Below are 19,453 nucleotides of genomic sequence, written 5' to 3' on the forward strand. Positions count from 1 at the left end.
GACAAGCTGGTGTCATCATCCTAGGAAAAAGACTCTCACTGTCCACCCTATCTAATCCTCTGATCATCTTGTATGTCTCTACTAAATCCCCTCTTAGCCTTCTTCTCTGCAATGAGAACAGACCCAAATCCATCAGCCTTACCTCATATGACCTTTGCTCCAGACCAGGCAACATTTATTAGCTCGATGCTGTTAGCTGTTAGATCTGTATGCTGTTAGCTCGATGTTTGGAATGATTCTGTGACGTTGTTAACTTATGACCCCTAGCAAGTCACAGTTGTGGATTATAGATGGTTTGCATATTGCTGTGTGAGTAACTGTGGTGCAACTGATTGAAGTTGATTTAAAAAAAACAAGTGTTGCCATTTATACATGAATAAACAGGAGCTCTTTTCGAAAATAGACTCCTTTTAAATTATGAATACTCAGGAAATTCCATCCAGATTTTAAGTTATCAACGCCCCATTAGTGGAAAAGAGATTTTAGAAAGTATTTGATGACTGAAGAAAAGCATCACTGAAGATTGACAGTAAATAATAAAGAGACATAGCTGGATGAGTACCATTTGACTGCAGGTACTCAGCTCATCCGCGAACATGAGCCCTCCCCATTCAGTAGCAATGAGGCGCACTCTCTCAAGGATTTTGTAATGTGCTATAAAAATGATAGCTTCTTCAGCCAGATTCTTAAGTGCATGATTCAGTGTGGCCTCTTGCATTTGCAGTGGAACCTGTAGACACCAGTTAAACCCAAACCCCAAGCAATAGCTGTGAACTGAGATAGGACATCTGAAAGCACTCCACTTTACCCTCACTTTACCTAAGCAGCCTCACTGAAGCTTACTACACACCTGCTGTGAAGTAAACATTAAACTGGGTGGGTAGTGTGGGGTCGTTTGTTTTAACTAATACAATTTCAGAAACAAAAAGAATCATTCTATAAAATTACATTTTATTTATGTAACAGAAATGAGACAAATGTAAGAAAATGTCATTGAATACAAGGAGGAAAATGCTAAATATAAATAGACTGAACAGCTCAAGCAAATAATGCTTAAGCTAAAAGCAATGGTTGGAAGGGTTTGTAGATATTGAATATAACTTCACTGGATAAAGAACAAGCCCTCAAATTACAATTGTGCTTGTATCTGAATGTACTGTGTTCAAAACATGGTATTGTTCTTCTGGAGGTTTTAGCACGTTGGGCAATACCCTGGTCATCTGAGGCAGAGCTCTGAGTTCAGGTCCCACCACAGGGATTCATCACCAAGGAAGACAAGTGTAAATTTGTAAATCATTTCAGCCTGTGGCAGGTGGTTACTGTGGAAATGGTTCCTAAATTATGTTGACTGCATTCGTACTTATAACACATTTTGAAATTGTACAAAGCTCATACATGTAATGTAATAAGTTGGAGCCCCTGGCATCAATTTCCATCTATAATACAAATGGACTGTTTGGGGAGTGTCAGTTCTGATTTATACTGGAGCCAACAGCAAGGTGTTTGACCCCTGTTCCATCTGTGGTAGTTTGGGGATCTTCCTCCTTAACCTGTCAATGGTGGAGATTGTGATGATGCAGGTTGGACCTGTCTATAGGCAAGGAAATCGAAAAGAAGACCCGAGATAATAAGGTGTAGAGCTGGTTGGACACAGCAGGCCAAGCAGCATCATAGGAGCAGGAAGGCTAACATTTTGGGTCTGGGCCCGAAACGTCAGCTTTCCTGCTCCTCTGATGCTGCTTGGCCTGCTGTGTTCATCCAGCTCTACATCTTGTTATCTCAGATTCTCCAGCATTGGCAGTTCCTACTATCTGGAAAGGAGGATTCCTGAGTTGCAGTAATATTCACGTGCCTCAGGGATCTCACTGAGTTAAATCTCAGTGATCTCATCAGGAATATTTGTAAATGTTAGGAGCCCTGCTGCCTGGGCTGTATTTTTATCGGTGCCAGTAAAATAAGGAGTGTGATCAGCTATGAAGAAGTGTCACTGAGGTCCAGCTGTTCAGCAACCTCACTATTCCCGGTAGCCTCTACTGTGGCTGCATGAATTGGTAGAAGAGGGCACATCAACTGACAGGAGTCCATAAGTGGGATCCTAGGACTCTGGGGGGCTTTCAGGTTGGCCTTGATGAAAGGGAAGGGGTGATTGCCGAAGGGAGATAATGGTGACACTATGAGGATATCCTTGCTTGCTGGGGTGCAGTTCCATTGGCTCAAGACTAGCCAAAAAGGACCCCACCTGTTTGCTGAAGCCTAGGAAGCTGTCAGAGTTTACCTGGTTGGTACTGCCACATCGACACTCCCCTTGTTACTGGTAAAAATTGGTGGAGGTGAGTAGAAGTGGCCATCTACCTGGGCTCCTGCAGTAACCCACCACCTTACTTGGAACTGACAGCATAGAATGGCCCAGGAATAGGTCTGGCATGTTAGCTGACCCCTTTCCATGCCATTTTACCAGCCTTCATGCCTCCTAGCCCAACCCTCTCTGCTATCCTCCATTTTGTATTACTCCACAAAGCCAAAATTGTTACTCTCAGTGAATTTTCACATCATCTTAAAATTCTTCAGATGGATTGGCAATCTCACTTTATGAAATAGAAAAGACAGAGACCTAGAAAAGCTCAAAAGACAGTTACCTATCAGCTAATGTTTGTGTATCTGTATGTCTGAGAGTGTGTTTCGCGTAATGGAAGTGGTACACTTGTGAAGACTGCACTCAGTGTGAGATTATGCTTAACTTGAGCCTGGAAAGGGAATCTGAAAACAGCTCAATACATTCAGTTTCAGTGCCTGGACTTTCTATCCAGGCTTTTGAGCATGACCTGGAATATGAAGTTTGACATGTTTTGTTGCTTTCTGTATACGATGAGCTAACTCCTCAAGTTATGGATCCTCAGTAATGTGCGTTACCAAAACATTATATAAATGAATTTATTATCATTTAGTCTCTTGCCATCTGAGACACTGAGAAGTTTAAAGATGATGATGTATATGTATTCTGTTTGACGTCACACAGGGTTTGGATGGGTATGATAACATTGGAAGGCCTGGATCAAAAGGACAGAAGGTGATGAATAAAATTCAATAATTGCATGCATTTGTGACTGTACTACTCTCACAGTAAGTGCAAAATTTATTTTTGTTTTTGGTCCTCCCAATGCAGAGCTTGGAGCCTGAAACTTAGGCGCATGCTTGTCCATATCTTTAAGATCTTTTCATCAAGCTTTTGATTACCTGACCTCCTATCTCCTCATAATTCAGAGTCAAATTTTGTGAAGTACCTTGTGATGTAACTATGTTATAAGTGCCAAATAAATGATTTCCCTTTTTAAGAAAACACTTCAACCTTAAGCAGAAGCAATGTTATGATGTCTACATTGCCAACATCTGAACAATGATTTCTCCTCTCTTTTTACGGTTGAAGGGAGTGCAGGGACCCCCTGGTTATCCTGGTGTGCAGGTATTGGCTACATTTGTAAAAATATGTCCAAATTTCCATAATTGTTTTCGCCTAAAAGCCGTAAACAGTTACCTGTGTACATTGCGTTCCGAAACTTTAGGGAGTGGATGGTTTCCTCGGCATCAATGGCAGAAGAGGACCTAAAGGAATAAGAGGACGGAGGGTATGGTATTGATTGTGTTCATTTCAAGTTTGAACCTATGTATTATCCATTCACGATTTAAAAAGGTAAGCTTCTGGTGAAAGAAAAATCTTAGAAATCCTTCTCACTTTGCAGGAATGTAAAAATCCTAAAGTGATCACTAGTTAAAGGAATCTCAAAGGAGTTGCATTCACTAACACATTTGACACATCCTGTGGCTCATTGCGAAATATGAGACTACCTTGCATTGTTGACATCATTGACCCAGATTTTGGGGCTAGTAGTGGAAGCATATTGCTCACTGCTCATGTTGAGGAGGCAGCCTGCTGGGTTTTCGTAGGCTGGAGAGTGCAAAGTTCCTCTTTTCCAGTGTTATTTTGAGTTTGGTACCCTCAACAGGGGACCTATAGAATCTGTGTACAGGACAAGCTGCAGGATTGATGAATCAGACTGTAGAATTCTCACAGATGACCAAATAGAAAAGGTAAAGGCAGGAAATATAAAATACACTTAGATCATTGCACAGAAAGTCAAATACGCTTTGGGACACACACACACACATATAGGATTAAGGGGTGAACTTGTATTAATGGCTAATTTAGTAAAGAAAGATCTGGCTGATTAATTTTTTCCCATTGGAATGACAATCCACATTTTTATAGTTAATTTTTCAGAGACAAAAATGTTGTTCATACGTAAATATGCTTTAGAGTTGGCTGTGTACATCTCAGTTATTCCTCTTTGAACAAGGCTTAATATTTTCATTAGCCCTCCACAGGCATGAATTGCAAATGGCTAGGGTACAAATACAGCAGGTAATAAGGAGGGCAAATGGAATTTTGGCCTTTATTGCCAAAGGAATGGAGCATTGTTGCAACTGTCCAAAGCATTGGTGTGATTACATTTGGAGTATTTTGTACAGATTTGGCCCCTAATTGAGGAAGGAAATATCTGCATTGGAGACAGTTCAGAGAAGGTTATGAGATGACTGTCATAAGTTAAAGACTTTACTTATGAGGATAGATAGAGAAGTTTAGACCTATTCTCACCAGGGTTTAGAAGATTGAGTGGAGATCTAATTGAGGTATATAAAGTGCGAAAGAGCATTGACCAAGCAGGCATGGAATGAATGTTTTCCTTGCAGGGCAAACTAGAATGAGAGGTCAAAATTTTAAGTGTGGCAGATTTAAAAGAGAGATGAGAAAGAAGTTCCTGTGTTGAGGGTCATGAATCTGTGAAATTGGTTACCCCAAGGTGCAGTGGATGCCATTGAATACATTTAAGGAGGAGATAGGCAGAATTTTAATTACTGTTGGGTTGAAGGATTATGGACAGTGGGCAGGGAAGATGATTTGGGGCTGAGGTAAGATAAGCCGTAAACATATTGAATGGCATGGCAGGCTTGTGGGGCTGAATTGCCTATTCCTGCTCCTAGTTCTTATGTTTGGCATAATAATATTTAGTTAAGTTGTTGCTTTAGCAGCAATTTTCTGCGGAGATGTCATTATCATTGACAGCAACATCCGCATTTCTGTTTTAAAGAACATTTGTGGAAGCTAGAAGTTGCCATCATTTTTATCTAAAAGCAACAGCAAGCTCTGATAGCCTCACTGTTATTGCAGCATATTTGGGGTTATGATTTAAAGTGATCACATTCTTCGCTTCTATTTGTAATTTGGAGATTTGTTTTACTTGTCTATTTTTACTAGATTAATTTGATTTCAATTGATGACGCTTGGGTGAATTGAGTAGCCAGTCCAAGTGATAGTGTTGGTAGCTGTGTAATAGGTTATCATCAGTCAGCAAGAAAAAGTGAGAGCAGTCAATATGTGTGAATGAAATTGTATCACACTGTTATGTGATGTTGTTTGGTTTTCCTCCTAGTTGAAAGTGTGAAGATAGAAGTCACAATTTTATTGCAAGAATCCCATAATAATGAACTAGTTACCATTCACAGAAGTGTCTAGGAAATGCTGTAAACCCCTACAAATAGTTGAGGGACTTGATCTGTAATGGTCACTTGTATTAAATGAATAAAGTTTATGTGCTGAACTGGGGCTTTGCTGATCACACTTCCTGGAAATGTAAACCTTCCTTCTCAACTGTTACTGTCTATGTCAGTCATTCCTGATGAAGGGTGTAAACCTGAAGCATCGACTTTCCTGCTTCTCTGATGCTGCCTGACCTGCTATGTTTCTCTGCCGCCACTCTGTATAAATTCTGACTCCAGCATCTATAGTTCTTGCTATCGCCTATAACTAGACCCTTCCCTGCTCCAAAAGGCAATCCTGGCAGAATATGTCTGTCCATGCTGATTGTAAATGCCTAGTGCTCAATTGCAGTGCACTTAAAATGATACAGCTTTACCTTAACAGTGTAATTTATTGTCAATCACAATGGAGAGTGAATTACCTAGTTATGGCCAATAATATAAAATATAATATAACAAAACAACAATCTAGATTTTGCAATCCATTATCACAAATAGTAACTGCAAAACATCCCCAATGTATTGCACTTCTTGCCCTTTTTTTAAATGAACTTCTTTGGACATGTTACAAAATATCTTAAATGTTCAGTTCCTCAGTCACTGCTGAATGGTGCTATCAGAGTGGATCGTCTACAAGATGTATTACAGGCTGATAAAAAAGCTCTGACTCAGCTTTGACAACACCTTCCAAACCCATACTTTCTGCCATGTAGAAGCACATAAGCAACAAACATATGTAAGCACCATCACTTGCAAGTTCCTCTCTGAGCCACAAATCACATTAATTTGGAAATATTTTTAAGTTATGAGTTACTTAAACTAAACTTACTTCTTCATTGCAAGATCAATATCATGTAACTTTCTACCTTACATCACTGTGGGGGTATCTGCACCACATTAAGTGCAATGATTAAGGGAAACATTTACCACCGTCATCTCAAGGCCGCATTCTGGGAAGGAATAAAGGAATTTGCATTTGCTATCTGGTGGATCTGAGCCATTTCTAGGTTTTATCTCCTGAATGTTGCATATTTAACTCCATGATCCTAAAGGACAAGCTTTAAAAGGTTAAGCAGGACGACATTATGATAGTACTCTAAACCTCACAAAAATTATGACCAAATCCATTTGAGATCCTAAGGTTGGGCAAATTTAGCAGAACTGCAGTGAAAGGTGCCTCATTGATATATGAATTTAAAATAACTCAGCTTGCATAAGCCATCCAAATCCACCAAATATTTAAAGAAAATGAGATTCCTTGAGTATTTTAAATGACTTTTGCTTGACCTTTCTGTTTGAGGGTGAGTCTGGCGTTATTGGTGATCGAGGAAATCTGGGAGAAGCAGGACGTCCAGGAATAAGGGTAAGGTGCCCAATGGAAGTTGTTCTGTATTGTCTCTAGTGACTGTTTGGAGTGTTATCATTTATGTACTGCTGAATTCTTAACCTGAAGAAAAAGTGCATTTAGGATGGGTGGAGACATAAAAAGTAGGACACGTGATTGTCCTGAACTAAACTTGTTTCTGACCCACCAGGTCTGGCTTAAATTGAAGCTAGAAGGTTGCCACTTTAAACACAGTAATGACGCTGTGAGACTTGTGAAGTTTTTCAATTTTAGCTGCTGCTGACTAGGTTTCCAGAGCATTGGGATACCCACCAGCTTCACTGATTAGTTGAGGATTTGGTGAATTCATAACTTAAGTGACTTTGGATCTAGCTGCCTGACTGAGAAGCCTCCACAATGAGGCAACCTCCCACTTGCCTTTATCTCAAAGCATTTAATATATGCATTAGGATTCGGATTTCTTTAAACACAAGGTCTCTGACTGCTGCACTGTTCACCTTAGGCTCTCACGGAACCTTATCCCTATTCGCACGATTGGCATACCCTTTTTCAGTACTGTACTCCTTTGCTCATCTTGCAAAGCTTGGGAACAAGAAAGGTTTGAATCTTACTGATAAAAAGAGCAACTATGTTAGTGAAATCTGTGCATGTTAGAACAGAAATAACACAAGGGTGTTTAATGATTCTGTAGATTAATAAATATAATGAAGCATCGGAACCTTTCGTTTCTTAAACTTGTTCCACTGTTCCATTAGATCACAGCTAAATTGTATCTTAATTCACTTTGCCTGTCTTGATTTCATATTAAATATCTCAGTCAAACAGGGACCACTATTACAACATGTGCAACATCTGACTAATCATGAGAAAAATATCATGGGAGAGCTTTCTAAGGAATGAGAATTTTATTCTGGGATGGGCAAACATACAGCCTGACCATAGCAAGATCACAGTTTGGATGATTCATCACCCATTCATGTTTTCATGTTAGAATAAATGACCCCGAAGAATTTCATTGTACAATTACAGAGCATAACAAGATGAATGCAACTTAAGTGACTGAAATGCTGGAAAATAAGCTTGTTGTAACAGCCATAATTACCTCAGGAGAAAGTTTTCTGTTATCTAATTAATCGATTCAACAGATTAATAGCGGAGGAGAGAGAGGACTGATCTCTATTGGATTGCTATAGCCACAGAGCAATCATCTATAAACTCGTTTATTAAACATCTTCAATCACCTGAATTCATAGAAATTTAGCTATATGGAAATCATACTGACTGAGTTTCTGGGAGATAAAGTAGCATCTAAGACATCGTCACATCGTGAACAGGCAGCAGCAGCATATATGCAATCTCAGTGTGAGAGAGTTAACATAAATCCAACAACATCAATTCTTCTTGTGGCCAACATTGCCAATTGTTAGCAGGGAGAATTATTTTACTGGGGTCTGTGCGATCATTTAATGAGCAATATGTGATTTGAAACTTATTCCGAGCTGCAAATAATGTTAAGCCCCCATGAGAGGAAACATGCATTCCAATGAAAGAGCAACAACTTACATTTGTAAAAAAATGAAAGAACTGTAGATGCTGGAAATCAGAAACAAAAACAGAAATTGCCGGAAAAGCTCAGCAGGTCTGGCAGCATCTGTGGGGAGAAGTCAGAGTTAACATTTTGGGTCCTGAACTTACATTTTTACATTGCTTTTAATATAACAATACATCCCAAGGTTCTTCACAGGCACAGAACTATAAATATGACAGTGAGCCACATAAGGAGATTTTCGATCAGATGATGATAAACTTGGTTAAAGAAGTAGGTTATAAAGAATTTTCTCCAGAGAAGAGGTGAATCGAGCGAATTCCAGAGCTTATGCCCTGTGGAACTGGAGGATCTTAATGGTAAAAAAAACAAAATTAAGATATCAGTGAAGGTATTTCGGAAGGGCTGGGCAAAATTACAGAGATATGGAGGAGGAAGATCTTGGATGGATCTAAAAGGAAGGATGATAGTTTTAAAATTGAGATAGTGCTTGATTTGAAGCTTCCATCTGCCATGCTTAAAGGACCCCTGACTCATCCCAACTCTACTAAATTGTGGGCCACTGTTTTTAGTACATAGAGGATCAACTAGGTATTGTGTGAGTTGTGAATGAAATAATGACTGTATAACTAACTAGAACTAGCTCTCGATCTAAAAGCTTGCTTTGAATGAGAGCTCCCAACTTGAGCATTCTCCAATCATAGCTGCCCATGTGAAATTGCAATCAGTGGAACTGCTGAGGATTTTTCCATTTGCTTTGTCATTTCAGGGTTTCAAAGGGCCACCGGGGATCACACCTATGAAAGTAAGTTATTCCTGTCCGTGTGGAGATTTCATATCAACACAGAATTTAACATTAGTGACTCAATATTCAATTCTCCATTTTTATTTTGCAGCCATGTGAATTTGTGACGTATTTTAGAGAAAAATGTCGTAAGTAGTTTGTTTCATCATTAAGTCACCGTGTTTTTAGGCAGAACAATTAGCTTTGATATGTCTTGTAGCACATGTTGATAACCATGACCATGAGATCCATGGTAGATGTACAGAACAATGTGAGACTACAAAACATTATTTGGACTGGTAACCAATCTCCTCGGTAAGCAATTTCTCAAAGGACTTATATACCTTAGAAGCAGACTTGTGAATGGTCAAACTCCCAGATGATCAATCTTCCAGCTGACTAATTATCCTAAGTCCCAAGGAGCAATGTTGCAAATAGCTAAAGTGTCTGATGATCAAATTCTCCAGACCTAACTGAAGTCCCCTGTTAACCAAACTCTCAATAATTCTGAGCATTTATTTTGTGTTTGATGGTTTAGAAGACATCCTTTGGTTTATTCCATTGCATATGCCTCACAGATAAAATTTTATCCGATCGGTCTATTGCTTACCTTATTAACATAACGTTTGTGAGTTATACTGTGAATCATTGTACTGGATAAAGTGAGACAATCCTTTTGATATAAAAAAACAATGTGACATGTCTTATTGTTGGTAAAATTCACCTCTAACATAAATGCATAATTTTTAAGCTTTTTTGCCTCAATTTAAAGGAAATATTAATTTTAGCCCTTTCTTTTCTCCTTTTAGCTTGTTGTTCATCAGGTCAGTGCTTTTCTAATTATTTATCATGACTTCATAGGTATTAGCAGTCCCTCATTTACAGCATTGTTTAGTCCCACTCTAGCGACAAGAGCACTTGATGCAGACTGGCATTACAGTGCTGCTTTGCCACAGATGTCATCATGTGAGGGAGATATTAAGCCAAGGCTCTACATGTCCTCAGAGGTGCATATGAAAAGTCCCAAATGATCCTATTTCAAGCTGGACAACAGAGTTTTCCCTAGTATCCTGACCATTATTTATCAACAGGTACTACAAAAAAAATCATTAGGTCAATTTCACATTCTTATTTGTTGGAGCATGCTGTGTGTGAAGTGGCTCCCATGCTTCCTACGTTACAACAGTGACTACACTTAAAAACGTATTTAATTGGATGTAAAGCCTTGAGGTTATGAAAAGTGTCACTTAAGTCTTTCCTTTTTTAATCTTAATTTTTGTTTGCTAATTGTTTGACCCTCTATTTCAGGAAGAACGGAATGCCCTGTGTATCCCACTGAGGTGGTGTTCGCTGTAGACATGTCTGCAGATGTCACACAAGCCATATTTAATAGAATGAAGACTATGGTCATTAATTTTGTGCAGGATCTTAAAATCACTGAAAGTAACTGCCCAACAGGAGCCCGTGTGGCAATTCTTACTTACAGTTCCACGGCAAAAACATTCATTAGATTCTCAGACTTCAGAAGCAAGCAAAAGCTTCTAGAAGCACTACAGAATCTAGCTTACGAGAGATCAAGCAGCAGGCGGAATGTAGGGACTGCAATGAGGTTTGCTGCAAAAAATACATTCAAGCGTGTCCGCCATGGTGTTCTAGGCAGGAAAGTGGCAATATTTATTACTAACGGTCCATCTCGTGAAATATCAGAGGTTGCAACCGCTGCTTTGGAGTTCAGCGCCATGGATATCACACCAGTTGTCATTTCTTTTGCTAATGTCCCCGAAATTCAGCGTGCCTTTGAGGTAGGAGACTTAGCTGTATGATTACATTTGAAACATTTCCCTTATATGCACTTCTGTCAACTTACCTTGTTGTGAATTTCTATATCCACATTAGCAATATGAACCTCATTGTTATAGTCATGTCCAGCTGCTAGCGGAGGTTCTACAGCACCACAATAGGTGGCAACATATAATTACAGCATGACACATTTACATAGGCAGTTTCAATATAAAGTGGGATATAGCAACTTATAACATTATAAAACTGTTGATAAATTCGTAAGGCTGAGATTTTCCGTATTCTTGCCGAAATGTGGGTGGAGAGGGGAGGGGTGGGTTTTGGCAAGCATGTTCAGTAATGACTGACCATGAGAAAACTTGCTGAATTGAGCTGCAATCAGTTTGTCAAGACCTGACTGCTGATCTTCTCAATAAGCCACAGATCCACATGGAGTTATAGAGTCATGCAGCTTGAAAACAGACCCTTTGGTCCAACCAGTCCATGCTGACCATAATCGCAAACTAAACTAGTCCCACCTGCTTGCTCCTGACCCATATCACTCCAGTGGCTCTTAATTGACCACTTTAGGACTTGGAGCGTGTTGAGAGGGACTCCACTAAAACCTCTCTCACCCAGTGCATCATTGCTGTAGTGGTGAAAAGGAGAAGAATGTCACTCCAGGGCCAGCGTATCCAATTATTCGCCCTTCTCCTGACTTTCCTGGCCTCCTCCAGTTAAGAGAAAGTATGTGCTCTATGATGTTGACATAATGACTAAACGAATTAAACTTCATGTTCATTTATCTCCTGCTTTACCTGAAAACTACATTGGTCAAGTCTCTTGGTATAATACAACAGGAAATTGACTAGTACTTTCATACTTTCCGCCAGTTAAAATACAAAATGTACGTCTAAAGGGGTAGGATAGTTAATCAATAACACTTAGGCTTACAAAGGTAATTTGATTTTCAACTTTTGACTTTTTCCCTAAGAAACTTTCTCGTTTGGATTGATCTTTTATTTCATTGAAGGAGAGAAATTAATTCATCCTGGAGCAGATCCATTTTTAAACATGGGCAGAAGGCCCAATGAAAGCTATGCAACTCAGTGCATTATTTAGGTTGTAGGGTGTGACTGACTGCACAGAGCAGTCCAGCAGGAAAGGGACAGCATGCTGTCTTGAAGTGCCCTCATGCAAGTAAAGGTTAATTAAGTTCTTAGATTCTTTGATTCGTTCACCAAATCACCAGTTTGTTAGAGGAAACCATTCCATCCATTGTGTCCAAGCCAGTTCTCTGAACGAACATGTGACTAAGTACCATTTTCCTGTTGTTGGCACAGTGACCCTTTGCAGATTATCATCTATTTCTCACTTGAATGCCTTGATTGAATAAGTGTCCACTCTCAGGCAGTACGCTCCACTTTAACAAGTCATTGTATGGAAAATGTTTTCCTCCATCACTTTTGCTTCCTTTATCAATTACTTTAATTTGTGCTCTCTTGTTGCCAATCATTTCATGAGTGGGAATATTTTCTCCCTGTTTACCCTATGTAGATGTCTCCTGATTATAAATACTTCAATCAGACCTTGTCTCAGTCTTCTTTTCTACAAGGAAAACAGCCCTAGCTTTTCCAATGAATCATCTTAATTGAAGTTGTGCCTGGAATCATTGTCATGACCCTGTCTTCAATGTGTTCAATTCCTTCCTAAAGTGGGAACCCAGAACTGGATACAATTCTCCAGCTGTAGCCAGACTAAGTTCTTATACACTTTCTACATAAACTCTTTACATTTGTATTCAATGCCTCTACTGATAACGTTTAGGATAATGTATATTTTATTAATTGCTGCCTCAACATGCGCTATATCCTTTAATGACATAAGCACATGTGTACATGGGTCCTTTAGTTCTTGCACCCCGTTTTGAATTTTGCCCTTTTAAACTTGCTCTCTATATTTTTATCAAAGTGTATCACCTCACACTTGTCTGTATTAAAGTTTATCTGCCGACTCTATCTGACTATAATTAGACAAAGAACTGTGGATACTAGGAGCCCAAAACAAAAGCAGAAATTGCTGGAGAAACTCATCAGGTCTGGCAGCATCTGTAGGGAGAGAGCAGAGTTACATTTCAGGTCCGGTGATCCGTCTTCACCATGTTCTGATGATGCTGTTTTTATTCCACTTTTTTAATGTCTTGCCGAAGGGCCTGTACTGTGCTGTCATGTTCTATGTTCTATGTTCTAATGCAAAAACTGGAATGTGATTTATATATTACACACATTATATAATATAGTATATTACACATTATTCCCATGGAAGGGGAGAAACCAAATATTTATACACTTGTTGGAAAAAGAATTAGACAATTCCGTATTTGAATGTAATGTAATTACATTATGCATCTGACGTTTCTGCCTGCACTTCTTAGAAAGGAGAATCTAATGATTCACCCTTTCTGAAATGACCCATTAGATTAATTGACCCATTGGATGGTAACCACTGGCTTCTAATCTAGCTAAGCTGGACACCTGAATATTCACAGCATTTTGAAAAGTTATCAAGTCTTTCCAACTGAATTTGGAAATTTCCTTCTCTTTCCTCTGAAAAAAAGATTGACGAAACAAGAATGTTTCAGGTGGTTGTGCTGTCAAGACAACGGCAAGAAGCACAAGAACAGTTACGCAAAGTCCAGTTATGTACTTTCTGTTTTGGTATGTATTTTAACCATATTTACTTAATATTGTAGATCAGAACTTAAGGAAATGAAATTGTTCTGCGTAGTTAAAGTGAAGCAATAGCAAACACCTATAGTTGTACGTGAAATTAAAGGTACATACTACGCAGTGGATTTCTTGAAAATAGTAATTTACATTTCCAGCTGTTCAACTTTAGGCTTTAATATTCCTTCGCAGACACATGTGAACCAAATGCCCAGTGCCAACAAGCCATCTCTCCACCTCCAATCCCAATCAACATGGACATAGCTTTTGTTGTTGATTGCTCACGCAATCTGAGAATGATGGACTTTGAGAGAATAAAGGACTTCCTCAACTCAATGCTTGACATGTTTATGATCTCAAGAAGCCCGAAGACCTCAGATAATCGTGCCAGGGTAGCCCTCGTGCAGTATTCGCCACCAGGTTACCTGCCCGGATCTGGCCAGATGCCAGTCAACCTGGAGTTTGGCTTCTTGAGCTATGGCACCAAGAGCTTGATGAAGAGACATATAGAGAATTCCTTTAAAAAGTTGGAAGGCTCTTCATGGACTGGCCATGCCATTGAATGGACCCTCAATAACGTTTTCTTAAGTGCTCCAAATCCACGACGACATAAAGTGATATTTTTAATACTTGCAGGAGAAACCAATGCCTTTGACACAGAGAAGCTAAGGGCCGTATCATTACAAGCTAAGTGTAAAGGTTTTGTGATCTTCGCATTCTTCCTTGGAAGGGATGTCACCAGAACCAATCTGCAGGAGCTTGTGAGTGCTCCTTCTGATCAACATTTAGTTCACCTGGACCATCTGTTGAATCATGAAATGACATATGTCCAAAGGTTTGCACGAGCCTTTCTGAAAAGTCTCACACGTAAGTTATGCTTGATTTTAAAAAGTAGCAATATATGAGAAGAACTACTGTGTTTAAATCCTTTACAGAGAATATTCTCCAGAGGCTGGTTTTCTAACATAGTGTTGAAAAACATATTGAAAAAAGGCTCACAGTAATGAAGTGCCTTTCATGACTTCAGGATGCACCAAAATGTTGTTATTAATTAGATAACCTGCTGGATGTTGCAGATTTTATTTTTATCTTTAAACACACCATAGAGACCAGCTATTAAAAGAACTGAGGAGTGCAACATTCTGCTGACTGTATTGTGCCAGTAATGGCTCAGTTGGTAGCAAACACGCCTTGAGTCTGAATACTTTAAGCCCCGCTCCAGAGATTTACTCACAGTGCGAGTGTTATATTGTTGGAAGTAATGTTTTTAGAATACAACTTTAAACCACACCCTCGGTTGAAAAATATCCCAGGGTACTATTTTGGTGTCCTGGTGTTCTGGCCAGCATTAATCCATCAACAAATACCACTAATGTTTTTGTTGTTATATTGTTGTTTTAGGATCTCACTGTGTGCAAATTTGTGTTTCTGTCATTACAATGGTAGGACACTTCAGAATACCTCGGCTGTATTATGTATAGCTATTTCCTGAGGTTGTGAAAAGTGCTAATTAAATTAATTCGAGATAGATATGGCCCTGATAAAATCAATTGCATGTGAAACTGAAAAATAAACTACTGATTGAAATTTAGTGAACTTGTGAAATTATTACTGTTGGTTCTTGAGGCATGCAGAAATAATTATTGGCAACTTTGAAATGTGTGGAACATTGTGATTTAATTACAATTTATATTTTACAGTTAGAATCAACAGGTACCCGTATCCAGCATTGCAGAGAGAATGCCAGAGAGCAGCATTAGTTCGGTCTAGGCCAGAAGAAACACCACAATCTTTAGAAGGAGTGTATGTCTTCATAGGCAACACCTTTTTGATCACACTTGATTATATTTTCAATAAATTTTCAATACATTTTCATTGATTTTTATGCAAATGATTTCAGTTATGGTTCTTTTGTAGTGCAAGTGTAGGGGGACCAGAAACCATACAAATTGTGGAGGAGGACGAATTTGAAGAAGAGATGGAATTCCCAGAAGGAGCAAAAGCTGACAGTACAACAGACATGATTTATGGTAGGCTTAATGGAAGGTTGCCGTGCAACTCTTTTTTTTTAAAAAAAATGAGTTTCAATTAATATACTGTGCACAATTTTGGGTATATAATACAAAAATTAGAAACATGACAGGAAGCAGCTTTACTTGCATGAATGTCCCAATTTCTGGAAGTTAATGCTTAAGAATTTACTATTCTGGCATTTATTAGTAAAATGATGGAAAGTGTCATCAACAGCGCTAGCAAACAGCACCTGCTCAGAAATAACCTGCTCAGTGACACCCAGTTTGGGTTCAGCCAGGGCCACTCAGCTCCTGACCTCATGACAGCCTTGGTTCAAACATGGATAAAAGAGCTGAATTCCAGAGGTGAGATGAGAGTGACAGCCCTTGATATCAAGGCTGCTATCAACTGAGCCCTAGTAAAACTGGAATCAATGGGTGTCAGGGGGCTGGAGTCATACCTGACACACAGGGAGATTAGATTCCCTACAGTGTGGAAACAGGCCCATCGGCCCAACAAGTCCACACCGCCCCTTGAAGCATCCCACCCAGACCCATTCCCCTGTAACCCATACACCCCTGAACACTACGGGCAATTTAGCATGGTCTATCCACCTAGCCTGCACATTTTTAGATTGTGGGAGGAAACTGGAGACCCTGGAGAAAACCCACACAGACACGGGGAGAATGTGCCCGAGGCTGGAATCGAACACGTGTTCCTGGTGCTGTGAGGCTGCAGTGCTAACCACTGAGCCAGTGCCGCCCTGTGGTTATTGGAGGTCAATCATCTCAGCTCCAGGACATCTCTGCAGGAGTTCCTCAGGGTAGTGTCCTGGGCTAAACCATCTTCAGCTGCTTCATCAGTGACCTTCCCTCTATCATAAGGTCAGAAGTGGGGATGTTTGCCGATGATTGCGCAATGTTCAGCATCATTCATGACTCCTCAGATACTGAAGCAGTCCATGTTCAAATGCAACAAGATCTGGACAATATCCAGGATTGGGATGGCAAGTGACAAGTGACATTCGTGCCACACAAATACAAGGCTGTGACCATCACCAATCAGAGACAATCTAACCACCACCCCTTGACGTTCAATTCGGTTACCATCACTGAATCCTCCTATATCAACATCTTGGAAGTTATCATTGACCAGAAACTCAACTGGACTCACCACATAAACACAGTGGCTACAAGAGTAGGTCAAAGGCTAGGAATACTGCAGTGAGTAACTCACCTCCTGACTCCCCAAAGCCTGCCCATCATCTACAAGGCACAAGTCAGGTGTGTGATGGAATGCTCCCACTTGCCTCGATGAGTGCTGCCCCAACAACACTCAAGGAGCTTGACACCATCCAGGACCAAGCAACCCGCTTGAGTGGCACCACATCCACAAGTATCCACTTCCTCCCCCACCGGCATTCAATAGCAGTGGTGTGTACTATCTACAAGATGCAGAAATTCACCAAAGGTCCTCAGACAGCACCTTCCAAACCCAGGACCACTTCCATCTGGGAGGACAAGGGCAGCAGATACATGGGAACACCACCACCTCCAAGCTCCCCTCCAAGTCACTCACCATCCTGTCTTGGAAATATATCGCCATTCCTTCGCAGTCACTGGGCCAAAATCCTGGAATCCCCTACCTAATAGCATTTTTGGGTCAACCTACAGCAGGTGGACCGCAGCAGTTCAAGAAGTCAGCTCACCACAATTTCTCAAGGGCAACTAGGGATGGGCAATAAATTCTGGCCAGCCAGCAATGCCCTCATCCCAGAAACGAATAGGAGAAAACAAATTTATCACCTATTAATTAGATGTATGATTGTGATGAGCTTCTGGACCCAAGAGAATGAACAGGATTTCCCATCATTGCAAATAGCTGTTTTGATATTTACCCAAGTGATTAGGGAGCCTTCCTCACAAGGAAGTGGAGGTGCTGATATTGAACTGGGAGTGACAAAATCGGAAGTCGCACAACACCGGGTTATAGTACAACAGATTTATTTGAAATCACAAGCGTTTTGAGCACCGCTGCTTCGTCAGGTGAAGTAGAGGGAATACACACAGGGATGAAATTTATAGGTGGAGAGATCATTGCAAAATAATTTGAGGTAATTAAGATTGTCAAAAGAAAGTACAAGTGGTGTGAATGGAGTGTTGACAGGCTGAATAACAAGTTTTTGCAGGTGATCAAAAACGTCAAAAAGTGTGAGCAAAGTGTCAACAGCTAAGTAGCAAGTGAAGAGATGACCTATGATTTGATTAATTCAAGCAGAGAGATAGTTACAAAACATCAACAATGATATGGTACTGGAGACAAAGCAAATGGCTGGAATAACATGATAGGGACAAGAGTCGCATGATGAGGCTCTGACCAAAGTAACAAATAATCTAAAACTGTACAAATTAATTAAAGTAGAGAGATCATTACAGGCAATCAAGGTGATGGTTTCAAAACAGAACATTAGGGACGATTTCACAAACATGGAACAGTATGGTGGGGTTACATGTGGCATGACATGAACCCAAGATCATGGTTGAGGCTGTCTTCCTGGGTACAGAACTTGGCTGTCAGCTTCTGCTCATCAATTCTGAGTTGTTGTTTATCTCAAAGGCTGCCTTTGAGGATGCTCATCCAAAGATTGGAGGCTGAATGTCCTTGACTGCTTAAGTGTTCGCTGACAGGGAGGGAGCATGCCTGCCTGGAAATTTTTGCACAGTGTCCATTAATCCATTGCTGTACTGTCTGCATGGTCTCACCAATATACTTTGCCCCTTGAACATCCTTGCCTGCAACATATCAGGTAGACAACATTTGCCAAGCCACATGTATACCTACTGTGTATGTGGGGGTAGTGTTCCCATATGTGATTGTAATATCCATGTTGAATATCTGACATGTCTTGCAGAGGTTGTCATGGCAGGGTTGTGGGGTGTTATGGTTGATGTTCTGCTGGGTAGTTTGCTGTGAAGGATGGACTACTTGAGGTTTTACTGTGGTTTGAAGACGAAAAATGGAGGCAATGGGATGGCTGTGGCAAGATATTCAGAATCATCAATGATATGTTGAAGGCCGAAAAGAACATAGTGTAGTTACTCTGCTCCGGCAAAGTACTGAATGGCAAAGGGTATTCTATTAGTCATGTCCCGTGCCTGTTTTCTAAGGACATTGTTACTGTTCTTCACTGTGGCACGTTGGAATTGGCATTCGGTGAGTTGAGCATTGTATCCCATTCTTATGAGGGTGTCTTTCAGTGTCTGTAGGTGTCTATCATATTCCCTCTCATCTAAACAGATCCTGTGTATACGCAGAGCTACATGCAACCCCATCGTACTGTTCTGTGTCTGTAAAACCTTCCACACTGTCCTGTTTTGACACCATCACCTTGATAACTTATTATGATCTCTCTATCTTAATTAGTTTGTACAGTTTTGGATTACTTGTTATTTTGGTTAGACCCTTGGTATGCAACTGTTCTTCCTATCATGTTGTTTCAGCCATTTGGTTTGTCTCTAGCACGATATCATTTTTAATGTTTTGTAACTATCTTGCTACTTTAATTATTCGAATCATAAATCATCCCTTCACTTGCTATTCAGCTGTTAACACTTTGCTCAAACTGCTTGACACTTTTGAACACCTGCAAAGACTTATTATTCAGCCTG

General features: G+C 40.0%; 1 protein-coding gene across 1 annotated transcript in view; it reads left to right on the forward strand.

Moving 5' to 3' along the window:
- The window catches only part of LOC125461298 (collagen alpha-6(VI) chain-like), a 135,485-nt gene that overhangs the window by 108,540 nt on the left and 7,492 nt on the right, over positions 1-19,453 (forward strand). Inside the window, exons 29-40 of the mRNA XM_048549897.2 lie at positions 3,017-3,067; positions 3,425-3,460; positions 3,561-3,623; positions 6,893-6,955; positions 9,253-9,288; positions 9,380-9,416; positions 10,077-10,091; positions 10,576-11,069; positions 13,664-13,763; positions 13,965-14,639; positions 15,473-15,575; positions 15,690-15,802. Coding sequence (XP_048405854.2) covers positions 3,017-3,067; positions 3,425-3,460; positions 3,561-3,623; positions 6,893-6,955; positions 9,253-9,288; positions 9,380-9,416; positions 10,077-10,091; positions 10,576-11,069; positions 13,664-13,763; positions 13,965-14,639; positions 15,473-15,575; positions 15,690-15,802 — 1,786 coding nt within the window. The remainder of the gene's footprint in view (positions 1-3,016; positions 3,068-3,424; positions 3,461-3,560; positions 3,624-6,892; positions 6,956-9,252; positions 9,289-9,379; positions 9,417-10,076; positions 10,092-10,575; positions 11,070-13,663; positions 13,764-13,964; positions 14,640-15,472; positions 15,576-15,689; positions 15,803-19,453) is intronic.

The sequence above is a fragment of the Stegostoma tigrinum genome, chromosome 2 (genome assembly GCF_030684315.1).
Source record: "Stegostoma tigrinum isolate sSteTig4 chromosome 2, sSteTig4.hap1, whole genome shotgun sequence".
NCBI lineage: Eukaryota > Metazoa > Chordata > Chondrichthyes > Orectolobiformes > Stegostomatidae > Stegostoma > Stegostoma tigrinum.